General features: G+C 45.5%; 1 protein-coding gene across 2 annotated transcripts in view; it reads right to left on the reverse strand.

Annotated features, from left to right (window-relative positions):
• NPR3 (natriuretic peptide receptor 3) overlaps positions 1-24,930 on the reverse strand; it is a 119,217-nt gene that overhangs the window by 69,593 nt on the left and 24,694 nt on the right. For both annotated transcript variants that reach the window (XM_075587724.1, XM_075587713.1), the window contains exon 3: positions 14,058-14,224. In XM_075587724.1, coding sequence (XP_075443839.1) covers positions 14,058-14,224 — 167 coding nt within the window. The remainder of the gene's footprint in view (positions 1-14,057; positions 14,225-24,930) is intronic.

Raw genomic sequence — 24,930 nt, forward strand, 5'->3', positions numbered from 1 at the left:
GGGGAAGAGGCTTCTCCCCTCTGTAGTTCAGCAGCCTTCCAGCCTCCTGGCTCTTGTGGGGAGCCCAGAGCAAACAGGAAATCAGTCTTTCATACCTGATTCCTAATTAGCATGACAGGTGACAGAAATCAGGCAGCAGACAAACTCTGGTCTGGATCTCTCATCCCTCAGTTCCAGCGCTTGCCAAACTGTGGGATGGAGTGTATGTATTATAAGGCTGCACTCCCAGGCCAAACAGGATAGAAACTGTCTAGTATCCTGGGAGCCCTATATACGGAATTTATTACCATCCCCTGGTTTCTGTCACATATCCTCCCCCCCAGCTCAGACCTCGAGGGATGAGCGACCATGGATATTAGGGAGTGCATCCTTGACAACCCGTCAGCATTGCCATGTTTGTGCCCTGACCTGTGTTCCACAGAAAATTTAAAGGGTTGTAGGCTTAGGAACCACCTGGTCACTCTAGCATTCTTTTCCCTGTTTTGACACATCCAGGTAAGGGGTGCATGATCTGTGACCAACCGGAATTTTCTCCCCAACAGGTAGTATTTGAGCGTCTCTACAGCCCACTTTATTGCGAGACACTCTTTCTCTACTATGGAGTAATTTTTCTCCTGGGGATTTAGTTTCCTACTTAAATAAAGGATGGGGTGCTCCTCACCTTGAGACTCCTGGGAGAGTACCGCCCCCAGCCCTACCTCAGATGCGTCGGTTTGGACTACGAACTCTTTGGAGAAGTCAGGTGTGACCAACACTGGTTGGGCACAGAGAGCTTCTTTCAGGCTTCTAAAGGCCTGTTCGGTTTCGGGGGACCACTTTACCATTAGCGGTCCTCTTGCTTTTGTGAGGTCAGTTAGTGGGGTTGCCTTAGTTGCAAAATTGGGAATAAACCTTCTATAGTACCCAATTAACCCCAAAAAGGTCCTTACTTGTTTTTTTGTAACTGGCCTTGGCCAATTTTGTATCGCCTCCACTTTGAGTGTTTGGGGTTTGAGTAAACCTCTGCCAATAGAATATCCCAGATACTTGGCCTCCTCCAGACCAATAGTGCATTTAGCGGGGTTAGCAGTTAGTCCAGCAGACCGGACTGCGTCAAGCACAGCTTGGACCTTTGGAAGGTGGGATTGCCAATCTTCACTATGGATTACCACATCATCCAGGTAGGCGGCAGCATACCGAGCATGTGGTTTTAAAATTTTATCCATCATTCTTTGGAATGTGGCGGGAGCTCCATGTAAGCCAAAAGGCAACACCTTATACTGAAAGAGGCCGTCTGGGGTTGAGAAGGCTGTCTTTTCTTTTGCCCTTTCTGTGAGGGGAACCTGCCAGTACCCTTTTGTTAGGTCTAGGGTTGTGAGATATCGGGCTTTGCCCAGTCTCTCTACAAGTTCATCTACCCTGGGCATAGGATAAGTATCAAATTTTGACACCGCGTTTAGTTTCCGGTAGTCATTACAAAACCTTGTTGTACCATCTGGCTTTGGGACTAAGACTATAGGGCTGTTCCACCCACTTTGGGATTCCTCAATTACGCCTAGTTTTAGCATTTTTTTAACCTCTAAACTTATAGCCTTTCTTTTGGCCTCTGGGATTCGGTACGGTTTAAGGTTAACTCGAACCCCCGGTTCAGAGACTAGGTCATGTTCAATTACGCTAGTTCTACCTGGCCGTATAGAGAAGATTTCTTTGTTTCTTCTCACTAAATTCTGAACCTCTCGTTTCTGATGAACAGACAGGGTTTCAGCTATGCTAACCTCTGGGTCAGTTTCTTGATTCTCTGACGGACCTGGGGGTACTAGGGTTAACAAGACTTCTCTATCTTTCCAGGGCTTGAGTAGGTTTATATGGTAAATTTGCTCAGGTTTCCTCCTACCTGGCTGTCTTACCTTATAATTTACTTCTCCCACTCTTTCCAAGACCTCATATGGCCCATGCCATTTAGCAAGGAATTTACTCTCCACGGTGGGAACCAGAACTAGTACCCTATCACCTGGAAAAAAAATTCTGACCCTAGCACCCTTATTATACGTATTCCTCTGTGCTTCTTGAGCTTTCTCCATGTGTTCCCTCACTATGGGTAGGACTGCAGCAATGCGGTCCTGCATCTGGGCAACATGCTCTATTACACTTCTGTAAGGGGTAACCTCGTGTTCCCAAGTCTCTTTGGCTATATCCAGTAAGCCCCTTGGGTGTCGGCCATACAATAGTTCAAACGGGGAGAAGCCTGTGGATGATTGGGGAACTTCCCTAATGGCAAATAACAGGTACGGTAACAAACAATCCCAGTTTTTCCCATCTTTATCAACCGCCCGCCGTAACATGCTCTTTAAGGTTTTATTGAACCTTTCCACTAAACCATCTGTTTGTGGATGATAGACTGAGGTTCTGAGATGCTTGATTTTTAGGAGTTTACATAGCTCTTTTGTTACTTGGGACATAAATGGTGTTCCCTGGTCAGATAGAATCTCTTTAGGAATCCCGACCCGGGAAAACAGAACTACTAACTCTTTTGCTATGTTTTTAGCAGAGGTGCTACGTAGGGGAACTGCCTCCGGATATCGGGTGGCATAATCTAATATTACCAATATATGCTGATGTCCCCTAGCAGACTTAATTAGGGGTCCTACTAGATCCATAGCAATCCGGTCAAATGGTACCTCTATTATGGGAAGGGGTACCAATGGGCTGCGGTACGCCTTGAACGGGGCGGTGATCTGACATTCTGGGCATGAGGAACAATAATTCGTAATTTCTGCCAGAACCCCAGGCCAATAGAAGCTTCGGAGAACCTTTTCTTTTGTCTTTTCCACCCCTAGGTGTCCCCCCAATGGATGACTATGTGCGAGGTGTAATACTACATTACGGAATGTCCGTGGTACCAACAATTGTTTAGTTGTAACTGATTTCCTTTTATCAACCCGATATACTAGGTCGTTCTCTACCTCGAAGTAGGGGTAAGCAAGTGACCTATCTGGTTGGCCAGGAGTACTATTCTGGTCCCGTATATTTCCCCTTGCTACCGCTAATGTGGGGTCCTCCCACTGGGCCTTCTTAAAACTCCCAGGACTGACCTCTAGGTCAGCGAGGGTCTTATCCGGTTCTGGGGTGGTAAGTGTCTGCTCAACATCTTGATTTGGGGTATTCCCTACCAAAGTAGTGATGGGGAAGGGAATTTTACAGCACTCCTCCTTTTCCCCCTTCTTATTTGGGCCCTCGTCAACCTCCATTTCTGAAAAAGGGAAAGGATTTGTTTCTTCTAATACTTCGTTATGGTCCGCTATTGAACTCTGGGCGCTATTCTGAGCGGGGGACCACATTTTTAGAAAATGGGGAAAGTCGGTCCCTATTAACACATCATGTGCCAGTTTGGGTACAATACCCACCTTGAAATCTAAAGAACCAAACTCTGTTTCAAAAAAAACATCAACAGTGGAATATTCATGATTATCCCCATGTATACAACAAATTGCCACTCTTTGCGAACTGTTTCCCTGTTTCTTCTTAATGGGCAAGAGGTATTCGGACACTAGTGTGACCATGCTCCCAGAGTCAAGAAGTGCCCGAACCCTCTTACCATTAACCTTTACAAATGCCCACAGATGGTTATTCAAGGGGTCCTCTGGGCTAGGGCCCATACATTGGGACAACAGCGAATAATGTTCCACGCTGTTGCATTGCATGGGCTCATCATTTAGTGGGCAGATTTTTGCTGTGTGGCCCCTCTCATGACAATTTACACATTTAGGTACATAGTCTGTGTCCCACTTAGAGCCTTTTCCCGGCTCCCCATGTTGGCTATTGCCCTTAGTGTGCGAACCACTGTTGCTGGTGCTGCGTGAAGGTGGTCGCCGCTCTTCAGCGCCCCTTAACCCCGGTACCCTTTTACCGTCTCTGGAAGAGTCCTGGAACCTCGGGTAGTGGGGTTGCTCCACGACTGCGGGTTGCGGGTGCTCTTCTGCTGCATTGTACCTTTCTACGAGGGCCACAAGCTCATCCGCATTGTGGGGGTCACTCCGACTGACCCAACGGCGTAAGGCAGAGGGAAGTTTCCTCAAGAACTGGTCCATGACCAACCGTTCCACGATGTGGCTGGCTGAGTTGATCTCGGGTTGTAGCCACTTCCGGGCGAGGTGGATGAGGTCATACATCTGGCTTCGGGTGGCTTTATCCATCGTGAAGGACCATGCGTGAAACCTTTGGGCGCGAACAGCCGTGGTTACGCCGAGGCAGGCGAGGATCTCGAACTTCAATTTTGCATAGACGTTAGCTTCGGCTGGCTCTAGATCAAAGTAAGCCTTCTGGGGTTCGCCGCTTAGGAAGGGTGCAATTAGACCAGCCCACTCAGCTTCTGGCCATCCCTCTCTCTGCGCCGTGCGTTCAAACGTGAGAAGATAGGCTTCCACATCATCCGAGGGTCCCATCTTCTGAAGGTAGTGGCTTGCCCTGGTCATTTTCGGAACTGGGGCTGCCGCTGCCAGTGGAAGGTTACTGATAGTCCCCCTCAGGATCTCGAGTTCCTGCTGTAAGCCCTGAGCGAACCGCTGTTGCTCCTCTCTCAGCAAGCGGTTTGTCTCTTGCTGGTTTGCATTCGCGTTTTGCAGGGCTTCATTCGTCTGTTGCTGGTTTGCATTCGCCTGTTGCTGATTTGCATTCGCCTGTTGCTGGTTTGCATTAATCTCTTGCTGGGCTATTAGCAGCTGTTGCTGGGCTGCATTCGTCTGCTGCTGGTTTGCATTAATTTCTTGCTGGGCTATTAACAGCTGTTGCTGGATTTCATTCGCGTCTTTCTGGGCAGCGACATTGCGTACCAGCGCACCCACCACGTCTTCCATCTTGTTTGCAGAGGATGAAAAAAAACTTTTTTTTTTTTTTTTTTCAAAGTTCTTCAACCTGCAGACCCCCTAGTGCTCTGCCCGCATTCTCCACCATATGTGACAAACGGCTTACTCCGGGGCTCCGTCGTTTGTCCGGGACTGTTTAGAACACGGTCTTTTAGGGTAGGTAAAATGATGAGGCGTCACGTACTGTTCCTTTAAACAGGCTATGCCTGGTTTATTCAGTCCCAGGCACTGAGACTGCCACAGTGCATACAACAGAAAACAGATCAAAACAAAAGCTGCTCACCTGAGCGATAACTTAACTTAGATATCCCTGACTCAGGGTTGGAAGTGGCTTTTCCACTTCCAACAACAAAACACGGTACTTTTGCAGTCTTACACAAATGAACAGAAAGATTGAACCTGTTTGGGGAAGAGGCTTCTCCCCTCTGTAGTTCAGCAGCCTTCCAGCCTCCTGGCTCTTGTGGGGAGCCCAGAGCAAACAGGAAATCAGTCTTTCATACCTGATTCCTAATTAGCATGACAGGTGACAGAAATCAGGCAGCAGACAAACTCTGGTCTGGATCTCTCATCCCTCAGTTCCAGCGCTTGCCAAACTGTGGGATGGAGTGTATGTATTATAAGGCTGCACTCCCAGGCCAAACAGGATAGAAACTGTCTAGTATCCTGGGAGCCCTATATACGGAATTTATTACCATCCCCTGGTTTCTGTCACAATACATACACATACTCACACACACACACACACATACACACATCTTCCCCCCTGTCGGCTGGTTCCACGCACACTTCCGTGCGCGTGTGCGGCACCATTATAGAAAGGATGACTAACCTCAGCCAACTAAAACTGCCGTGCGTGCACGGCGTAGCAAGCGCGCACTATAGAACAGCCCTTAGATTATCTCCCTTTGCAGCTTCTCTTCATATGGAAAAAAGAAGTCCATCAAAAATAAATTGTGACTGGAAGTGTAGCAAGCACCACTAACCCAAAGACAAACTGAAATCTAGGGGTAATGTGGTTTTGTACGCTAACCTCTTATAATATAACCTATAACACATTCTACTTTAGATCATTCTTCTTCATTTAGGTTTTACACCAGCAATCCTCTCCAAAAATGTTTCCACAGCTAAATTCCTAAAATGATGCCACCTTCCCTCCCCCCCCAAGCATAAACCTTTCATTTTTCTTTTTCAGAAATTCAGAAAGAATTATGCTTTTCATTTCACTTGGGCTACTGTGGTTTCTATGGCAATCCCTGGTGGCCATTTTGATTCATCTCTGGTATCCTGTACTCAGGCTCAGCATCCAAGGAATGGAACATAGCACAAAGATAAAAAAAACATGGGTGTCAATAGATACGGACACGCAGGAAAAAAATGATAGATATATATGTGTGCGTGTGTGTGTGTGTATACATACACACTCACATATTGATAGATCTTATAGGTTGAACTGTACAGGTTTGTTACTTCAAAAGGACCGCTGTAAACTGTATCAATTATGATTTACATGGTACAGTATTTATTTTCTCATATGCTAAAATAATGCTATAGCAATGTAAACATTTGTTACATGTTTTACTTTGAATCGTGTATTGAGTGCTATGGGTGGCCCGTCTCACTACAAACAAGCAAATAACCAGTTTGAAAAATCGTTCCATTTCAGAATGCAGATCAAGAAATAAAAACAGCATTTAACTGAATTCCCGTCACGCTGGGAACAGAGGTAGCATTAAGAAGTCAGAAACTCGAGTTGAAGCTGAACTGCAAAAAAGCCAATGAACCGAGTGTTGGGAATTATTTTATAGAAATGGGCTGCATATATAGTTTAAAACTAAAACACTGTTGACTGTACGTCTACAAATATTTACCACGATATCTGGAATTATTCTTCCATAAAGGAATGCTGTTTAGCAGCCTGATGTTAAAAGCTAAATGCTGTGTTCCTTATACTGTCTGATGCAATATTTCAAATGAGTTATGCTTTCACATTCAGAACATCACTTCGAGAACAGGACTTTTGAGGACAACTGTATCTGCAACGTACAAGTAATATCTTTGTTGTAGTTTGAGCAGATACATTATTGTCTGCGCAGGGTATCCTTAGAGATTTGGAACCAGGGCCAATACCTGTGTTAGGACTCAATCCATTTCTTTTTCGCTTGTCCTACTTCCAGTTGCATCGAATGGAAGAAGTCTGGAAAGGAGGTTTATAACCTTTGACACGTGTCAATCCCTGGTTATATTTATGCCACCTTAGGCCGCGTCCAGGGTGAAGCTGTCCCAACGTGCCCGTGGGCGCTCAGCTGCTTGTAGAGACAATAACATTTGATTCTGACGCTCCCTGGCGCGTCACGTGAGCGGTTTGCCCAACGAGGGCGAACCAGCTCCGTGACACAATGGCGCGCCCCCGACACGCCACCTTTTCCCCCCCCCCACGTGCGCAACTAGCTGGCCAGGAATTGCGCGGGCAACCTGAGCAACTGACGTCACGCCGCTCGAGCGCGCTCGGTTGCACCCTGGACGAGGCCTAAGTCTGGGAAGAGTGTTTTTGATGCTAATCAAGTGGAAATGCCAGAGACCAACTGTGGTACATCATGATGCAGATGTAGCAAACTTTATATTCACCGACTCGAGGCAGAATATCACGCTGTAACGCAGAATATCGCACCGTTTGCATAGGATTCAATGGCGGTGATAAGGCAGATATCAGAATATATCCTACCATAACGCGCCCGAAGGAATGCCAACGCTTACTCAGCTGTATTCCCATATATTGTATGGCGATTCGGAGGTCTCGTTTCTGGAGTTTACTACCTTTTGTGTTTCTTGGGGATTGATTTCTGTCAAGTCCAAAGCCGCCAATCTCACTGGAAGCTTCAGACTTTATTAAATCAGCTCCAAATGGTTAAGGGCTGGGACCCGCTGCGCCCGTTGGCGCGGGCGGCGGCGTGAGCTCAACTTACCATTCCGGTTTGAACTCACGATCGGGTCCCAGTCCCTCCTCACTTGTAACTTGCGACATACTGTGACACGGCAGCCAGCAGGAGACACGAGAGAATGGTGTTCTCTTGCGGCAACGCGTCACATGGTACGCAAAGGGGCCAATCATAGACTGGCTCTATGGCTCCTTGTGTGTAGAGCTGCTGCAGTGCTGTGCGCCCTGCTTTGTTTTGGTTTTGGTCCCCGCCCCCCCCATCATGGCCGCGCCCCCTCACATCATGGCCGCGCCCCCTCACGTCATGGCCGCGCCCCCCCCCGACCCGTTTGGCCACGCCCCCCCCCGCTCCGAGAAAAGTTTCCTGTAGACCGCAGATCGCGGTACAGCGAGTTGCACGCGCCGCCGGCAAGCAAGCCAGCCGTGCGGACGCGTGCAACGGGACCTTTGCCTAATGCAGGCGTGCTCAACGCCAGTCCTCAAGTCACCCCAACCGTTCAGGTTTTCAGGATATCCCAGCTTCAGCACAAGTGGCTCATACATACTTTCATACTGTAGACCAGGGGTGTCAAACATAAGGCCCGCCGAGTGCTTTTGTCCGGCCCGCAGAGCAAGACCAGAGGTCCTGCATGGGGCGGCAGTTCCATACATTTTTTGGGGGAGATCTGTCGTGGAGCAGAGTCCTGCGCTGCCTCCTTCACCGTCCCATGCTGGTGGCGCGCTCGACTGCAGCAGAAACGATCGCAAAGCTTGTCGGGTCAATAGTAGTGGCCCTTTCTTGTATTTCTGTCACTTAAATACATATCTGATGCTCCGATCAGGAGATATAAGCATTTGAACTATTAAGTGTTCTGCAGGTTAAAATGGAGCTCTCCCCAGAGCCCAGTGTAGTCTACAGGTTACCATGTCACCCTCAAAAGCTAGAGATTTATATATATTTATATATATATTTTTTTTTTTAAAAAGGCTTATTAAAGAGCAGAACATGCTCATGGAGCAAGATACTAACATTACATGAGATAAACTTATATACGCTTGTGAGGGGCGGTGGTGCTTTAATATAAAAAAAATTGTCCTCTTTTTTTTTTTGCATTAGATCCTTTGTTATGTCACAAGCGGCAGCAAGAGAAATGATTGATGCATCTTATTTAATTATTTGCCCGCCCCGAGAACACGACAGACCAAAAACTTATCTTCCCTCCCCCCCCCCCACCTTCATTGTACAACATTAATTCAAATGCACTAGCCACAAAGATGGACATGAGACGTGCACTGCGGGAAAATAGCTATATCTTTAACTCCAGAATGCAGCCCGTGCCTCCTTATCTGGCACGTGGCAAATACTTAAACACAGTGTTCTGAGATAGGTCTGCAATAGCACATCCCTGGAGACCCAACCCGTCTCCCTTCCTACTGATCTAACTGAACCAAATATGGAAGCCCTTATTGATCAGTTTTTTTTGTGTTTGTTTTTCATGCTGCAAAGCAGGAGGGGGGGGGGGGGGGGGGGCGGCCAAGTCCAGTCCTTAAAGGCCACCAAACACATCAGGTTTTCAGGATATCCCTGCTTCAGCACAGGTGGCTCAATCAGTGGCTCAGTCGACTGAGCCACTGATTGAGCCACCTGTGCTGAGACAGGGAGCCATTGATTGAGCCACCTGTGCTGAAGCAGGCCTGCTGGGTGGGGGTGAAAACCCTGAAGGCTCTGTAACCACCGCCCCCCCCCCCCCAGTTTGCGCACCCCTGAAAACCCCAGGGGGTCTCTTGGTATGAACCCCATTGATTTCAGCTTCGAGCACCCCCTGCTTCCACAGATATTTACCTTCGTAGGGGGTGATGGTATCTCCTGCACGTTTAAAGCTCCTGCGTCACGCGGGCCAATAAAACGGCGCACCGGAGGACGTCACGGCTTCCTATTGGCCAGCAGGACGCGGGAGCTTTGGCAAACTTCCATTATGTGAACCCTGGTAGCCGAGCCAATGTGGCTACCAGCACCTACTACGGAGGTCTGTATCTCCAGAAGCACGGGGTTCCCGGGGCTGAAATTAATGGGGTTCAGCTCCAGAGACCCTCTGCTTCAATCCTATGTAAACAAAACAAACAAGGAAAGCCTGCTTGGAATGTCTTTTGGCAAAAAATGTACTCCTTGTTTTAAGCACTACTAAAGTTGTAACACGTGACAGAGATAGAAGGCAGGGACTTTGTAGCAAGCAAGGAAAAGAGAGAGAAAAACGGAGCACTACATCCAGTGCTGGTTAGCCAAAAAAGTCACAAAAGTGCGTTCCCACAGTAAAAAATAAAGAAGTTTAATGGATCATGGTTACAAACAGCACACCAACGCGTTTCGGACTATACAGTCCTTTATTAAGGTGAATTCAAGTGGGCTCAACCCCCTATAACGCTGTGCTTGGGGTCCAAAGAATCCCATCTCGTTATAAGCGGATTGCAATAGAAATAATGTACAATTGTATGCATTGTACAATAAAGTATTTAAGATACTAATAATCGTGTTGTAAAGTATTCATAAATCCAAAAATTGGGAGCCACGCTTGCATCGCGTTATAAGCGGATTTGCGCTGTAACAGATCGCGTTATAATTGGGTTGAGCTGTATATATATATATATATATATATAAATTGAATATTTTACCAATTTAAGACCATAATCATTTTTATGATGTCTCGGCTTTGTAACCAGTGGTATTTTTGAAGGGAAAATAATTCGCTATTTCTTCTTATTTTTATTATAAACTTCCTATAAATAATCAGGCTCTCAATGAGGAAATGCGAGAGAGGCATTAGTTCTGTCACAGCCAGTATTCCAACCTAATTCCTAATTATGTTCAAATCAATATACAGAGTTTCTTGTTGATCTGTTTCCCCACAAAAAAAATGTTGTTTATAACTCAGTTCAAGTTCGTGGTTTATGAGGCCACGTATTAGTTTAAGTATTTTAAGCGTAATATACAAAGCTTACTTTAGCATTTTTAATGAAGATAATAAACTCTTGTTACCCTCTTAATATAAACTTGTATTCACGTTGAAACCATTTGCATTTCTTATGGGTAAACTAGATTGTGCTGGATTCCAAGTTTGTCTTTTAGTTCAATAATATACAAAATGAGACAACATTCTTTCAGAAGCCAAGTCAGGGACAAGTGGTCTATTTCTGGTTATTCTAAGTCAGAATGACCGTCCCAGCTGTCTAAAACCACAGGCAGTTGACCGAATTTCAATGAGCGCCATTTATCCGACTGTCCTTTTATTCTTTCCAAAAAGTTACCAAGGGAGAGAAGACAGAAGAAAATGATAGCCCAGTCTCAAGGGACTGATCTACTTTCAGACAAAGTAGACACATATTTGTTTGACAATAGCCGTAGCCAATCCATTGACCTTATTCAAATCGAGCAAAAGACGGAAAAAGCCTGACACTATGTTAAACAGAAGTCGTGATTTGCTTGGCTCAACTGGACTATATAACATCATTGAATTGCAGGGACCGCCGGGCTGCAAAACTGTGGGAAAAAAACAGGTGGAAAAAACGGCACCCTTTTTCAGAGAAGAAACCCTACTGAAAACAATGGTCTTTCCCTTGTTATGTCTTTATAGATGTGTTTGCAGTGGGTTTTGCTCTAGTTTTGCAATTGGGTGACTGAAGTAAACAACCCCTTAGTTTTTTAATAGGACGATTTGACTTTCGCATATTTGCATACCTTAAATACATGTTTCATGCTCAGGGTGACCACATTTAGCGCATGCGCAAACGGCGAGCGTCCATTGAGCATGCGTACAAGTGGCTGGCAAGTGCCTCCTCTCACGCCACCCTCTGTCATCACTAACGTAGCACAACACATCAAATTCAGTTTTATACATTGGCGCACAAAGCCACATGTGTTTGCTACTCTTCTTTGTGTCAGCTTTACTTTTACTTTTTGACAAAGCGCCATTGGCAGCGAAACATGTTAGAGTGGCTCTCTTTGTGTATGTGCCATTAAAAGTTTTTTGTGCTACCTGCACCGTCACTCCAGGTCTGTTTTTCTCGGCGGTTCAATGTAAAATATGCCGATTGTCAGTTTGACTTCCTGTGCCTGTCGGTCTCACCAGTAGTTCGGATGCTTCTAATCACTGATCGCTGGTCATGTACTGTAGTGCCGACGAGTATTCTAAAACAAATCTGGGGCAATCACCAACAAGACCATGGGCCATTCGTCTCTGCAGAAATGTCACTGAAATGTTTGCAGCATGTACCCAGCAGGTACCTGGGTCTTGTTGGTGATTGCCCCAGATTTTCCAAGGCAAGTTTAAGGCAAGTTTTAGAATACTTGTCGGCGCACCTGTAGATACTAGCTTCATATTTAAAAAAAAAATATGGTGAATAGCATTGTATGATTTTTAATGAGGGAAATGCCACGCATTATTGTACATTGCATGTCTCTTCATCCCTGAATGAACTCAAGGGATTGAAGGGGCAGCTCCTCATAACAGACAAATAATGACGTTTTATTACAATAACTTATCACCAAGTTAGGGGTAAATTCTATATACGCCTATGCGGCCTGAGAAATGACCTCAACTGGGACTTTTGTCCAAAAATGGCCTGAACGGCAGCTGCGGACTATATAGAATTTACCCTGTAACCCTTTGGTTGCCGGAGGGGCCGCTCCTGAGAGCGATCGCGTGACCGCTGTGTCCCTTAACCTGGATACAGAACAGGCGTCCTCCTCTCCCACTTCCCTGCGCTTCAGATCGGATTCTGCTCTCCATAGGAGGCTATGTGGCTTTCTGCATAAGAATAAATACATTTAAATATATATTTTTAAAAATTAAAAAAAAAAGAGGGGGTGGGAGTCAACAATGTACCTGTACGTTCAGTTTACAGACTTTTGGTTATTAAAAAAAAAACAAAAATATAAACAAAATATGACAAAATGATTTAGAAATACTTATATTGATTACATTTCTAGGTCATACACATGAATACATCAAGAATTGTTTGCGTCTACTTGTTTTTGCTTTTTACGCCAAGAAAATCGGGACGGATAATTTTGACACTTTTTTGGGCGCACAAAAGTGGCGCATGCATGAAATGTGTTATTACATACAGTAGCATAAGTGCGCCACTGACAACATCCAAACGCCTCCTCTCACGCCACCCTCTGTCATCAGTAACGTAGCACAACACATCAAATTCGGTTTTATACATTGGCGCACAAAGACGCATGTGTTTGCTACTCTTTGTGTCAGCTTTACTATTACTTTTTGACAAAGCGCCACTGTCAGCGAAACACGTTAGAGTGGCTCTCTTTGTGTATGTGCCATTAAAGTTTTTTTGTGCTACCGGCACCGTCACTCCAGGTCTGTTTTTCTCGGCTGTGCACCGCCATTACCTAGCTGATGACATCAAGGTTTCCTATTGGCCCCCCAGGGCGTGGTAGATTTGAAACTTTGCCATTACATGAAACCTGCTAGCTGAGCAGCTACCGGCACCCCCTACAGAGGTAAGTATCTCCGGAAGCAGGGGGTCCCCGGAGCTGAAATGAATGGAGTTCAGCTCCGTAGACCCCCTGCTTCAATCCTATGTTAAACGAACAACACAAAAACTTGTCATTAGGGTGCGTTTAACCCATTTAACAAGTTTTTTTTGTTCACTTTGATTCTATGGGGACCCCCTTTAAGTTTTTGGGTGAGGGCTGTGGGTCCTAGAACTTCAACTGCAGGCGACTAATCAGTCACCAGGCACTGACTTTGTCTTTCATGTATTTACAGTACATTAGGCATGTCCACAGTAATGTTTTGCTTTTCAACCCATAATCCTTTCCATGGGAATGTTAGAATTCAAAGCATACGCGGACATGTTTGACTGCAGGCATGTAAGGTCACAAAGATAATAGTTAAACTAGTCAAAATTTAAAAAAAAATGAAAACATAGTGATCCTGTATATTTGTCTGACTTTTTTTTATTGTGCATTTTTGAATTGCAGCTGCAAGCTTACAGTATGTGTGAATAAAAGGTCAAACTAGCAACGAGGTAGAAAAAAAATAACTGCAGGCAGCTTATTTTATAATGCCTTTATGATAATGGGAAAGGGAATTAAAGTTTATTTTGCATGACCGTCATTTACTTCTTTGGTTGCAAGAGGCAGTGTCTAGCACTAACCTTGAATTTTTGAACCCAACTAGCCTGTGTGAAACATGCACAACAGAGCATTTTGTCACCTTTGATTAAATTATGAGGTTGTTTACAGACAGCTAAAGCATTAGGGCTCGTGATCAAGTACTTACGTAATCGTCCTCATTGATTCCCAGGTTTTGAACAGAACTTTTCACCTCGATGGAAAACTTCTCAAACTCGGGTTTCACTGTCCTGAGTAGAGTGACTGTTTGGAGGGATGAGTACGCTTGCTTGGCCTCAAGGTCGTACTTGTCTCCTCTCTTCCAGGAGCCATTTCCTATGGGAGAAATAAAAATATTTACAATTCTATGCCAGCTACCATAAAGAAGCAGTTCCTCTGTTTTCAGCTGCAGTAGTCCATGCATACAGTGTTCAGTAAATAGATATGTTTGTAAATAACAGTAAAGTCTATTGTTCGTTATGTTTTAAAGTTCCAGTCAAGGAGGAAAAAAAAATGGCAGGAATGTGTCTTAGGAGCATTAAAGCAGCATTTCAGTTCAATTTGTACTCTCCCTGTAAATGAATGTCCTACGTGAAACATTACTTCTGGACATTTCCATTCCTGGAATATCATTCTCATTAGTTAAGAATATTAGGGTTGCCAGGTGACCAGTGTTGAACTGTCCTGTATTTTGTCCAGTAAAAAATGAGAGGTTATACTGGACATGTATGTGTATACCGAATATTAGCTCTCTGGACAAAGTGACATGACCGGCTTGTGGGGCCGCGGGATTTCCCTGAGCAGGGAGAGAGCAGGGCAGTTGCTAGAAGGCTGGGCAGCTTCCTCCATCCGGATTGGCTGCATTACCAGCGGCAGCCGATCAGGAGGAGGTGTCAGGAGCCTGAGAGTGGGTCCAAGGAGAGGAGGAAACAGCATGGAGCTGTGAGAGAGGCTTGTATCTCTTGAGTGTGTCGTTAGTGCGTGTGTGTGAAGCACATTGCACCTTTCACTATTGTTTACAGTATTTTTGGAGCAGCCACCTAGCAACCATAGTTAAGATAGAACTGTACGGGACCACAGAACACAGGTACATTTTGCTATTTCTGTGATTCCCACCCTGACCACTACATACCCCCCCAATAATAACAAATAAGAGTGTTGAATCTCTCTTGGTTTATGGAGACATAAGGACATTTGGCATAGAAGCAGGTGACATTTGCAAGATTTATTGTTTTCCTCCCCAAAAATTTTTGGATCTCAAAGTAGATAGCAAATGTACATCATTGAAAGTATGAAATATATATATACCAGCTGATATACCCGGCGTTGCCCGGCATTGAATTTTCCCGCTCCCCCTCTGTCTCTGCTCCCCCCTCTCTCTCTCCCTCCTCCCCCCTCTCTCTCCCCCCTCCCCTCTCTCTCTCCCCCATTGCCATTTGTCTCTCTCCCCATTGCCATCTCTCTCTCTCCATTGCCCTCTCTCCCCCCCCCCTTCCCCTTTCTCCCCGTTAACAGCAATCGGGGCCCCCTTGCACATGAATGTGGCCCCATATTAACAGCTGGGTCCCCCATCCCGTTCACAGCTCCGGCCCATCCCCCCCCCCTCACATGTCCAATTCCCCCCCCCTTCAGAGCTCAGTGGGTGGGTGAGTGACTGGGTGGGTGAGTGACTGGGTGGGTGGGTGACTGTGTGGGTGAGTGAGTGACTAGGTGGGTGAGTGACTGGGTGGGTGAGTGGGTGAGTGACTGAGTGGGTGAGTGTGTTATCTCTCCCCCCCTGCATCTCTTCTCCCCCCCCCCACATGTCTCTCCCACCTCCCCCTGAATGTCTCCCCCCCCGTGTCCCCATACCTGAAGCAGCGGCGGAGGCTGCAGGTAGGAGCCGGGGAAGGGAAAGGGAGGTGAGGCGCGGGTGCTATGAGGCGGCCGTGACAGCCGCAGCTGTAGGGAGGGAGGAGGACGTCGGCGCGGGGGCTTTCAGGCACGGTGTGCCGGCTGTGACAGCCTTAGCTGTAGGGAGGGAGGAGGATGTCGGGTTTCTTTATGTGATTTATTTATGTTTTATCATATTTTTAGATAATATGTTCTTTTAAAACCAAATAATAATATTAACAAAAAATAATAATATATTTTTTCTTAAAAATTCAATTTTTAGTTTTTTTTTAAAACTTTTAATATATGTGTATATATATGTTTTGATCTAATATGGATATGATAATTTATGTTTGGAAGTGATGTGATTTATATCTGAGGCAACAGGTGAACTCAGATTTAAACTTGGGACCTATCATTCATTATTCCAATTCAGAATGTGTTTTTAATTAGTTAATTATTTATACATGCTGTATGAAACTCCATTTTCACTCGGTTGGAATTACATGTACTTCCACTTTCCTTAATCACATTAGATCCATTGGCTGCTGCTCTGCATTTAAACTCCAGGGACAGCGCTATCACGTGACCTCCTGACGAAGCACTACGTGCGAAACGCGTAGAGGTCACGTGGCGGTAGTTCCTGTGGAGTTTTTGCAGCCGGTGGGAGCGGGTCTCCACGCATCTAGCAGGGTAAGTACTCAGACTGGTCCGGACCCTTTCTGTAGTACATAGCTAGATCCAGCGGTAACCCGGTGCTATTCACCGATCATACTGGTGTATTTACCAGTCATTTTTAACGTTAATTGTTTACCTTTCTGTTTTAAACTGTATCAGTGGATGCCTTTGCCCACTGTCCTATATTACCAATAAAGTGTGTATACCCCTTAGTGCGCCTGTCTGTCAATTGTTTATCCTGTCTGTGAGCCCCCCTTGTGGGAGCTCACTCTTATAGGGGACGTGTGGAACCCCCCCAGACTGAAGGCTGCAAGAGGGATTCCCTACAGTAACAACATTAGCGCGGAGCAACACACTCCTCATGTGGTTTCTGAATGGAGGACTGTTTCTAAATAAATGGTTTCCTTTAACCTTATCCCACCCTATAATTCTTACAGAGTCAATAAAGATAAGGTGAGTGGTTCTGATTCTCATCATACCCCTCCCATCGGACATTATTCGTATCTATTGCTAACAGGTCTTAGTCTCCTGTTGATCTCTCTATTGGTGAACCTCAGGTCTCTGTTCTTGGACCTCTCCTTTTGTTGCTCTACACACCATCACTCGATTACCTCATCAACTCTTTTGGCCTCAAGTATCATCTCTATGTAGATGATACGCAGATATCTATTCAACCCTACACTCACTCTGCAGCGTTAACCATGGAAGGGTTGCCTCAATTAAACAGGCAGGACATACAGAAAGCATAACAGACAGATTCAGGCTTAAAAGAAGTATGCCTAACACTTAGGAACCAAACGTTGGCCTCAGCAGTCAATGGGATGCACCCTGACAGCCTGTTACTAGTGAAACAATGGCCTAATCTAGTAATAAAGAGTGGAGTAATGTTTTGAGTCACCAAAAGGTCTCCAACATATGGTAACTAACAATTGGTACTCCTCTACCAATAATAAGCAGGTGGTACTCCGTTCCCTCCATGACAACCATGGTCACCTGGGAACTAACAAGAAGTTGGGACTAGTAAAAGATCGGTTCTACTGGCCCCGAATGGCCAAAGATGTTGAATATACGGCAAGAATTGTGGGCGGTACGTGCCAAGGAAAACCCTGTCTACCATTAGGGCTGCACCATTAGTAAATATAACTAGCAAGGGACCATGGTCACCTGGGAACTAACAAGAAGTTGGGACTAGTAAAAGATCGGTTCTACTGGCCCCGAATGGCCAAAGATGTTGAATATACGGCAAGAATTGTGGGCGGTACGTGCCAAGGAAAACCCTGCCTACCATTAGGGCTGCACCATTAGTAAATATAACTAGCAAGGGACCATTGGATTTGGGCTGCATGGACTTTCTGTCATTAGAGCCAGATAGAAAAAAAACACTAGTAACATTCTACAGAGGTCACTGACCACTTCACCAGTTATCCTCCAACTTTTCCGACCAAGGACCAGCGAGCCATTATGATCGCCAAGGTGCTGTGGGACAAATACTTTTTTAATTATGGACTACCCGTTAGAATCCATTCTGATCAAGTACGAGATTTTGAGAGCAGCTTGACCAAGGAATTGCTACGACTTTGTGGGATAAAGAAATCTCGAATCGTGCAGTACCACCCAGAGGGGGACCACCACCGGAGAGGTTTAATAGGACACTATTGAATATGATGGGCACATTAAATACCCAGGAGAACGAGCAATGGAGTCAGCATGTGCATCACCTGCTGCGTGCATATAATTGCACCCGGAATGACACTACGGGGTACCCACCATACTATCTGAGGTTTGGGTTGGAGGCCAGGTTTCAAATTGATCTGTGCTTCGGAGTGGCAGCAGATGGCACATCCCTTACCCCTTACATGCAATTTGTGGAAAAGCTCAAAGAACAGTTATAGAAGGCGTATAAACTGGCCACTGCTGTGGCTGACACCAGTAACCGAGGGAATGAAGGCCAGTTTGACAAAAGGGTGCATGGCCAAGAATTGCAAGTGTGAGACAGAGTTCTTATCAGGAATTTGGGTAATACGGGCAAGGATAAAATAGCCAACCGCTGGATACCAGAAACTTATGTGGTAGTAGAGAAATTATAGGGGCTGCCTGCATACTGACTGCAACCTGCAAAAGGCAGTGGGTCAGAAAACAATCTACACAGGAACCACTAACTGCCAAAAGGTCCGCATGTGAGGGGCCCTGTGGAAGAAGGGACTCCAGCGGTAGATACCAAGCCTAGAAGGAGTGAACGGTTCAATAGCGGATAAGGTCCAGCTAGAATTCCCTTAAGAACTCACACAAGAGAAAGTGATGATGAGTCTGATGAGGATTATAGAGGAGAAAGGATGTTAGGTCACATGTATGAAATTATGGATTCTGATCGGAGGAATCCGCAACAAAACGTTTTCCCCAATTCGACTATCAGGGTCACAAGACAGAGAGCGAGATATCATCTCTGAGTTAGACCTAGAAGCAGAGGAATTCACCCAGTTGAATCCTATAGAGCAGAATAATGAAGTTGAAGATGAGTCAGCAGAACACGATCCACTTGAACCCTGTGGGTCCACTGAAAGGCAAGGGAAGTAACTGTAGCACCACAGGTGTATTCTACATGGCCCAGAAGGGAGATCAGGCCACCCATGAGACTGACCTATGATTCTCCTGGAGTATCAACAGAAATCCCAATGGTTAGTGTAGCCAAATGGGTTATCCGCTGGACACTAGACCTAAGTGGATCTGGGAGGTATGGTACAATGTAGTGCGCTAATGCTGCTATGTGTGAGAACTGTATGTGTAGGACACACTCCTCTTACATGCTGGATAGTATGTGATGCCATGCCAAGCAGCTGGTGAGATGATGATTGGATCCTTCCTGCATCACCTTCCTACAGATAAAGTATTCATATGTTGCATTGTAGCTACGGGACTCTTTTTGCCTCTTGAAGGGAAGTACCATGTTTTTGTGGGAACGGGCCAAGGAGGGCTAAGTGCCCGAGACATAGCCAGCCCCCTTTACTTTGGACTGTGTTTTCCTTTTTTATTTTTTGTGATTTTGCCTTTTGGCATTGTGTAGCACTTTTTTGCACTTTATTGTGTTCTTCATATGTTTTATAGTATGTAAATTAGTGTGATGTTTGCCCCCCTTGTCCCCTTTCCCTGTCCTCCTGGGTATACCCCTCTCTGTAGGAGTATTTGTCTGGGTAGTTCCCTTCTGACAATACCCTGTTTAGCATGCTCTGCGTAATCAGATTTTTTTCTCTCTTTGCATGAAACTGCTCCCTTTATTGGTGTCACAGCTGCATATGAGTCCTGCGGATACTCTTTTACTTTTGTATCTGTCTGGGGTTTAGGGAGACCCTCATACCTCCATGCACCACTTATTCTTTTCTGTATATGTGTATTAGTAGTGCTGACTGACCCTAGATTTTGTATGTGTAGGAGTTCCACTGTACCTATGATAATATGTACCTAGAGAGGATGCATTTGCTAGTTTAGTTTTGTTATGGCAAAGGATGGGGATATCAACATCTTTAGTAGGGGGAGGATGTAAACCCCTTATAAGTGCATGCAGCTGACACACATACACTACTCCCTGCCTCCCTCCTCTCTTGTGTGTTCTATAATAGGAAACTACAACTTCCAGCTTGCTTTGCTGCATCAGGGAGCCACTTCTGGTGCAGGAGGATGTGACATGTGACGGAGATGGCCTCAACCAATGAGATCGGACTCCGGAGAGGAAATCTAGAAAGGTCCCTTGCAGGACACGCAGGTGCAGAAATGCAAGTGAGAGCTGCTAGTGCAGAGCCGGCACAGCAGCTCTGCATGCACTTGATAGATCTCAGGACTGCAGTTAACCCAGGGCCATCTGCATCCCGCGGGAGAAAGTGAGCGCTGAGGAACGTAAGACCGGCTACGATTGCAAGGAGGCCATGCAATCACCTGGGTGGTAGCCGTGCAGAGGAACAAGCACCGTCAGAAGGGGCCCTCTACAGCATTCATCTAAAGTGGTACCGCAGCGTTTCATGAAGTACAGGCCTGCAACACTTCTCAGTATTAACGAACTCCAACGGTGTGCCAGCACCAGCACCAGCACCAGCACACAGGCCTTTGGTACTCAGCGCAGCACTTGAGGGGCATGTTATATTGATGTGATGTTGTGTTATGTGATGTATGTAGTGATCCTTTGTTAAGGATCACAAGGTACCCGAATACTCGTTGTTCCTTTTTTTTTTTATAAATACGATTATACCATAAACACTACTCTAGTTTGTCTCCCGTTGTCTAACCTAAAGCCACACGTGGCATCATACATCAGATGAGAACTCAGGCCCCGAACCTCAGCAGCAGGTGTTAATCTGAGGAGAATAAGAGCGGTCACACTGCTATGAGTTTTTATATGTAAAATTACACTGTGGTCTTGTCATTAATAAAATATATTAAGCATTTAGTATATTATATTGATGTCATTATATTAAATATATGTATATCTTGCATACAGTAGTAATGTATTTTACATATGTAGCCCCTGTAAGAAATAGTGGGCTACCAATCCTTCTCCACTGGAGTAAGCCCTGGTAAGGGCAGGCGCCAGTAGTAATCATGGGTTTTCCCCCCACCAAGCCCTGCCTTGCTTGATAGAGGTAGGCCCCTGACTCTGTGGCAGGCCTGAGACAGAGGGGAGGTCCTGCTGACATCATAAGGGGCAGGGCTGTATCTATTTAGTGGGCTGCTCCTGTGTGTGTCTGTGTCAGTCTGGAGGGAGTATGAGTCAGTTGCTGTTGAGTTCTGTGAGAGTTGTTGGAGAGTCAGTAGCTGGAGTGTGGAGGTCGTGAGTCTGAGAGAGGAGAATGTGACGGATAGTCCAGTCTGTTCTGGGAGCTGACGAGAGGAGCATGTGAGCTGCACAGTTCAGAGAGAGAGAGCTGAGTGAATTTGGAGGAGACAGGAGAGAAGAACTCAGAGCCCGTCTGAGTAGAGCTGATACAGCTATAGTGGACCAATGCCCCTCACCCTGCTGAGGGGGTGATGGGGGAGATCTAGCCTCACCCAGAGGGCCTACCCTCGGGTGGAGGTAGGGGTATTGAGGCCCCGTTACAGCCATCCTGCAGGGGTACAAATCCTGGAGGAAGAGGAGAGGAGGTCAGATACCTGTGTACTGCCGTGACTAATACTGCCCATGAACTGCTGCTGTGTGCTGCATCACTGAGAAAAGACAATAAAGACATTGCTGTTTTATATAAGACTGTGTGAGATTGGAATCTCTCGCCCTGGGACCAGGGCTTTCTCTGGGAAGATTCCAACCTATCCCCTAGGTTTCGCCAGAGAATGGAGGCGCTGCACCACAACCACTAAAGAATGGAGGCATATACCCCAGAAGCCTGGCCCTGTTATCCCCCACACCAACGCGGGAGACTCAGGCCCTCCTGTTCAAAGCAGGTATGCACCACCATAATACATGTAGCCAGCCCTCAATACACCTTAGAGGCACGATCTGTGTCGGGGGGGGGGGGGGGGGGGAACATGGCTACACATATATAGTTCTATAAATAGGAAATTCGCTGCACACACAACACATTTCAGTTAATGAGTTGTGGTTGGCTTCTAAGAGATGAACATCCTATTTATCTGCTATAAATATTTGAGCTTAAATCTGAATCATTCACGTATTGTTACTGTACGTGTTATTTACGTGAAAACAACATAGATTTTCATGTCCTACCGTACAATATACAGGACTGCTCATGATGATTGAAAACAGCATAAAATGCCACAATTACGTGGAAAAAGGTCTTGTTTGTAATGACTGGATATTCCTGCCACTTATTAATCTAATCGAAGTAAATCAAGCAGTACATTTACTTAGTGGAATGCCTTTTAGTAATGTTGTTATTTACTTAACTTGAGAACACAATTCCTACGATTAATCTTTGACTAAACCGTGCTTCCAGTGGTAATTCACATATTCTCTATGATAGCTAATTGATTTTTTTCTCTGCCAAAGTGGCTAGCGTAATGGAGGCTCTGTATCAAATGTTACAAAATAGCTATTTTGCTGGTATATTGGCGCTAGGAGTATCATGGACAGTATCCATGTGTCAGGATTAGGACGAATGTATACGAGGCGCGAACCACTCAGAACATTGTGCGTTTTGCTGAGTGCTCTCAGGTGGGAGTTTAAGGGGTATTTTTTTTCTCTTCCTTGATTCAAACAATTCACGAGGTCTCATATTGGCATTCACCATAGTATCGGCGGTGGGACCGCCGCTTTAAAGGAGCAAGTCAGGCGCTTTTTTTCATTATTATTTTTGAACATCGGTTTGAAGCAGGGGGTCTCCGGAGCTGAACCTCATTAATTTCAGCTGCGGGGACCGCCTGCTTCCCGAGATACCGAGATCCAAAGGTTTAAACCTCCCAGGTTTTCATGGGCCAACAGGAAGCCGCACCTGAGATGACGTCACGGCTTCCTGTTGGCCCGCAGGGCGCGGGAGCAGGGAATCTCTGCCATTGTGTGAATCCCACTAGCCGAGCAGAGCGGCTACAGAGACCTACTACCGAGGTAAGTATCTCCGGAAGCAGGGGCTGTAATTAATGGGGTTCAGCTCCGGACACCCCCAGCCTCAATCCTATGTTAAAAATAGAAAACATTCAACAATAAAAAATGCACGCTTGGATTTCCTTTATAGCAGAGCGTATGCTAATATGTTTTATAAGGAGACATGTGGAAATGTATTCATAGGGGCCTATCCTACAACAGAATTTCAAAAGTGTCAGCAGACAGTCTGCACATGCCCTTAGCTTTTCAGATGATCAGTCCGGGGATGTTTTCATTCCTAATAGCAAGCAGTGTTTTTGTGAGCCATTTCCCCTTAATTATTTCCTTCAAATCAATATACTGTACTAATACCATAGGGTGCTGACATAACAGAGCAATTGCATATGTCAGAACGGAACATGCTGATCTCTTTAATCTAATCACTTCAAGCTTCAACAAAACGATCAAAAGCAAAACACTTAAAACATTATTTATTTTTTTAAGAAAAAAAAATATCGTTCCTCTGGAACATTTGTAATTATTGAACTGGAAAAAAACAATTACTTGCTCAATGTTGAATAATTGGCAACCACGTAATATTTAAAGCCAAGGGGTGTATGATTGTAATTTCTTGTGATGTACCAGGTGCAGAGATATTACAAATAACCTGGGCTTCTATAGAAAACGCAACCTTCAGTGTTCATATTAAGCAACTGAGATTTTATATCAAAAAAAGGTCTAGTTCACCCTTTAGTAATGTTCTAACTTTTGTTCTATGACAAAATCTAAATAAACAGTAGAGAGAAAAAAAAAGTCTACTTAATAAAATATGCATGTTAATGAAGCAATTGAAGCGTTTTAATTACACAGGATTGAATCAGGGGATCTCCGGAGCTGAACTCTGTCAATTGCAGCTCCAGGGACCCCTTGCTTCCCAAGATACGTAATAATACAGATAAACTGGGGCGCTCCCTGAAAGTAGGTGTACACGTGAAACCACCAAATGCAGTACAGTAGTTGATTAAAACTTACAGAATATTGGGCCAGGAAATACACAATGCAAAAAAAGATTAATACTGGCCCGTAAAGTGATATTGCAGCTGGACCAGAAGAAAATCATCCCATAATCTTCATAAAGCAGCTTGGATGTGGGGTTATGGTCAGCGCAAGAATGCCCAGGATAAATCTCAGTATGAAAGACAATAAAATATGCAAAAAGTATAACACTTGGCTGGAAACGGGATTATCCCCTAACATGAGAGTAATCAACACCAATGGGGAGTGACACTAAATTTAAATGAAACGGGTACTCACACGGCCATGTGTGAGCTGAGATCTTTAGGGCCATATATATAGACCCTCTCCTCCTTTGATCACCCAGTTGCACCCAGTGGGGGTATTTGTGAGTGGATGGCGTCGCTCCCACAGTCCCAAGTGAGGAAAATGGGCAAAGCCACAGTGAATTTTCAATGCAGTTTAATGGTAACAGAACAAAAATAGTAACATTCACACTTTAAAATCACGAAACAGCTCCAGATCTCTAGGCAAGTCCTCTGCTCCACGGTGAGCTGCCGCAAGCGCGTCCGACTGCGGGACCGGCCGCCGAGGTCTCGTCTGAGGTACGGTAGCTGCTCGTGTCCAAATTACAAGCACCGGCAGGGAACTATGCGTTTCACAAAACTAATTGCTTTGTCAGGTTCCGAGGTTTCTTCTGGGGTCCATACCCCACGATATACTTAGCAGTGCAGCGCCTCTATCTGCTGCAGGCTCCAAGGATATGGAGGCGATCTCCCATGGTAGAATCGTAACTCTCCCCCCAGTTAGATCACACACCAGGCACGAGGTACATATTGCAAACAGGAACGGGTTTATTACTATTCTTAGTGAGTAAGGTACAGGTACTCAGCAGTCACCTTCCGAATCACAGTCTCGTATATCGGCTCTGAGGTATCACCGGAGATAGGCCCTGGAC

This window comes from Ascaphus truei, chromosome 1 (assembly GCF_040206685.1).
Source record: "Ascaphus truei isolate aAscTru1 chromosome 1, aAscTru1.hap1, whole genome shotgun sequence".
Taxonomy (NCBI): Eukaryota; Metazoa; Chordata; class Amphibia; order Anura; family Ascaphidae; genus Ascaphus; species Ascaphus truei.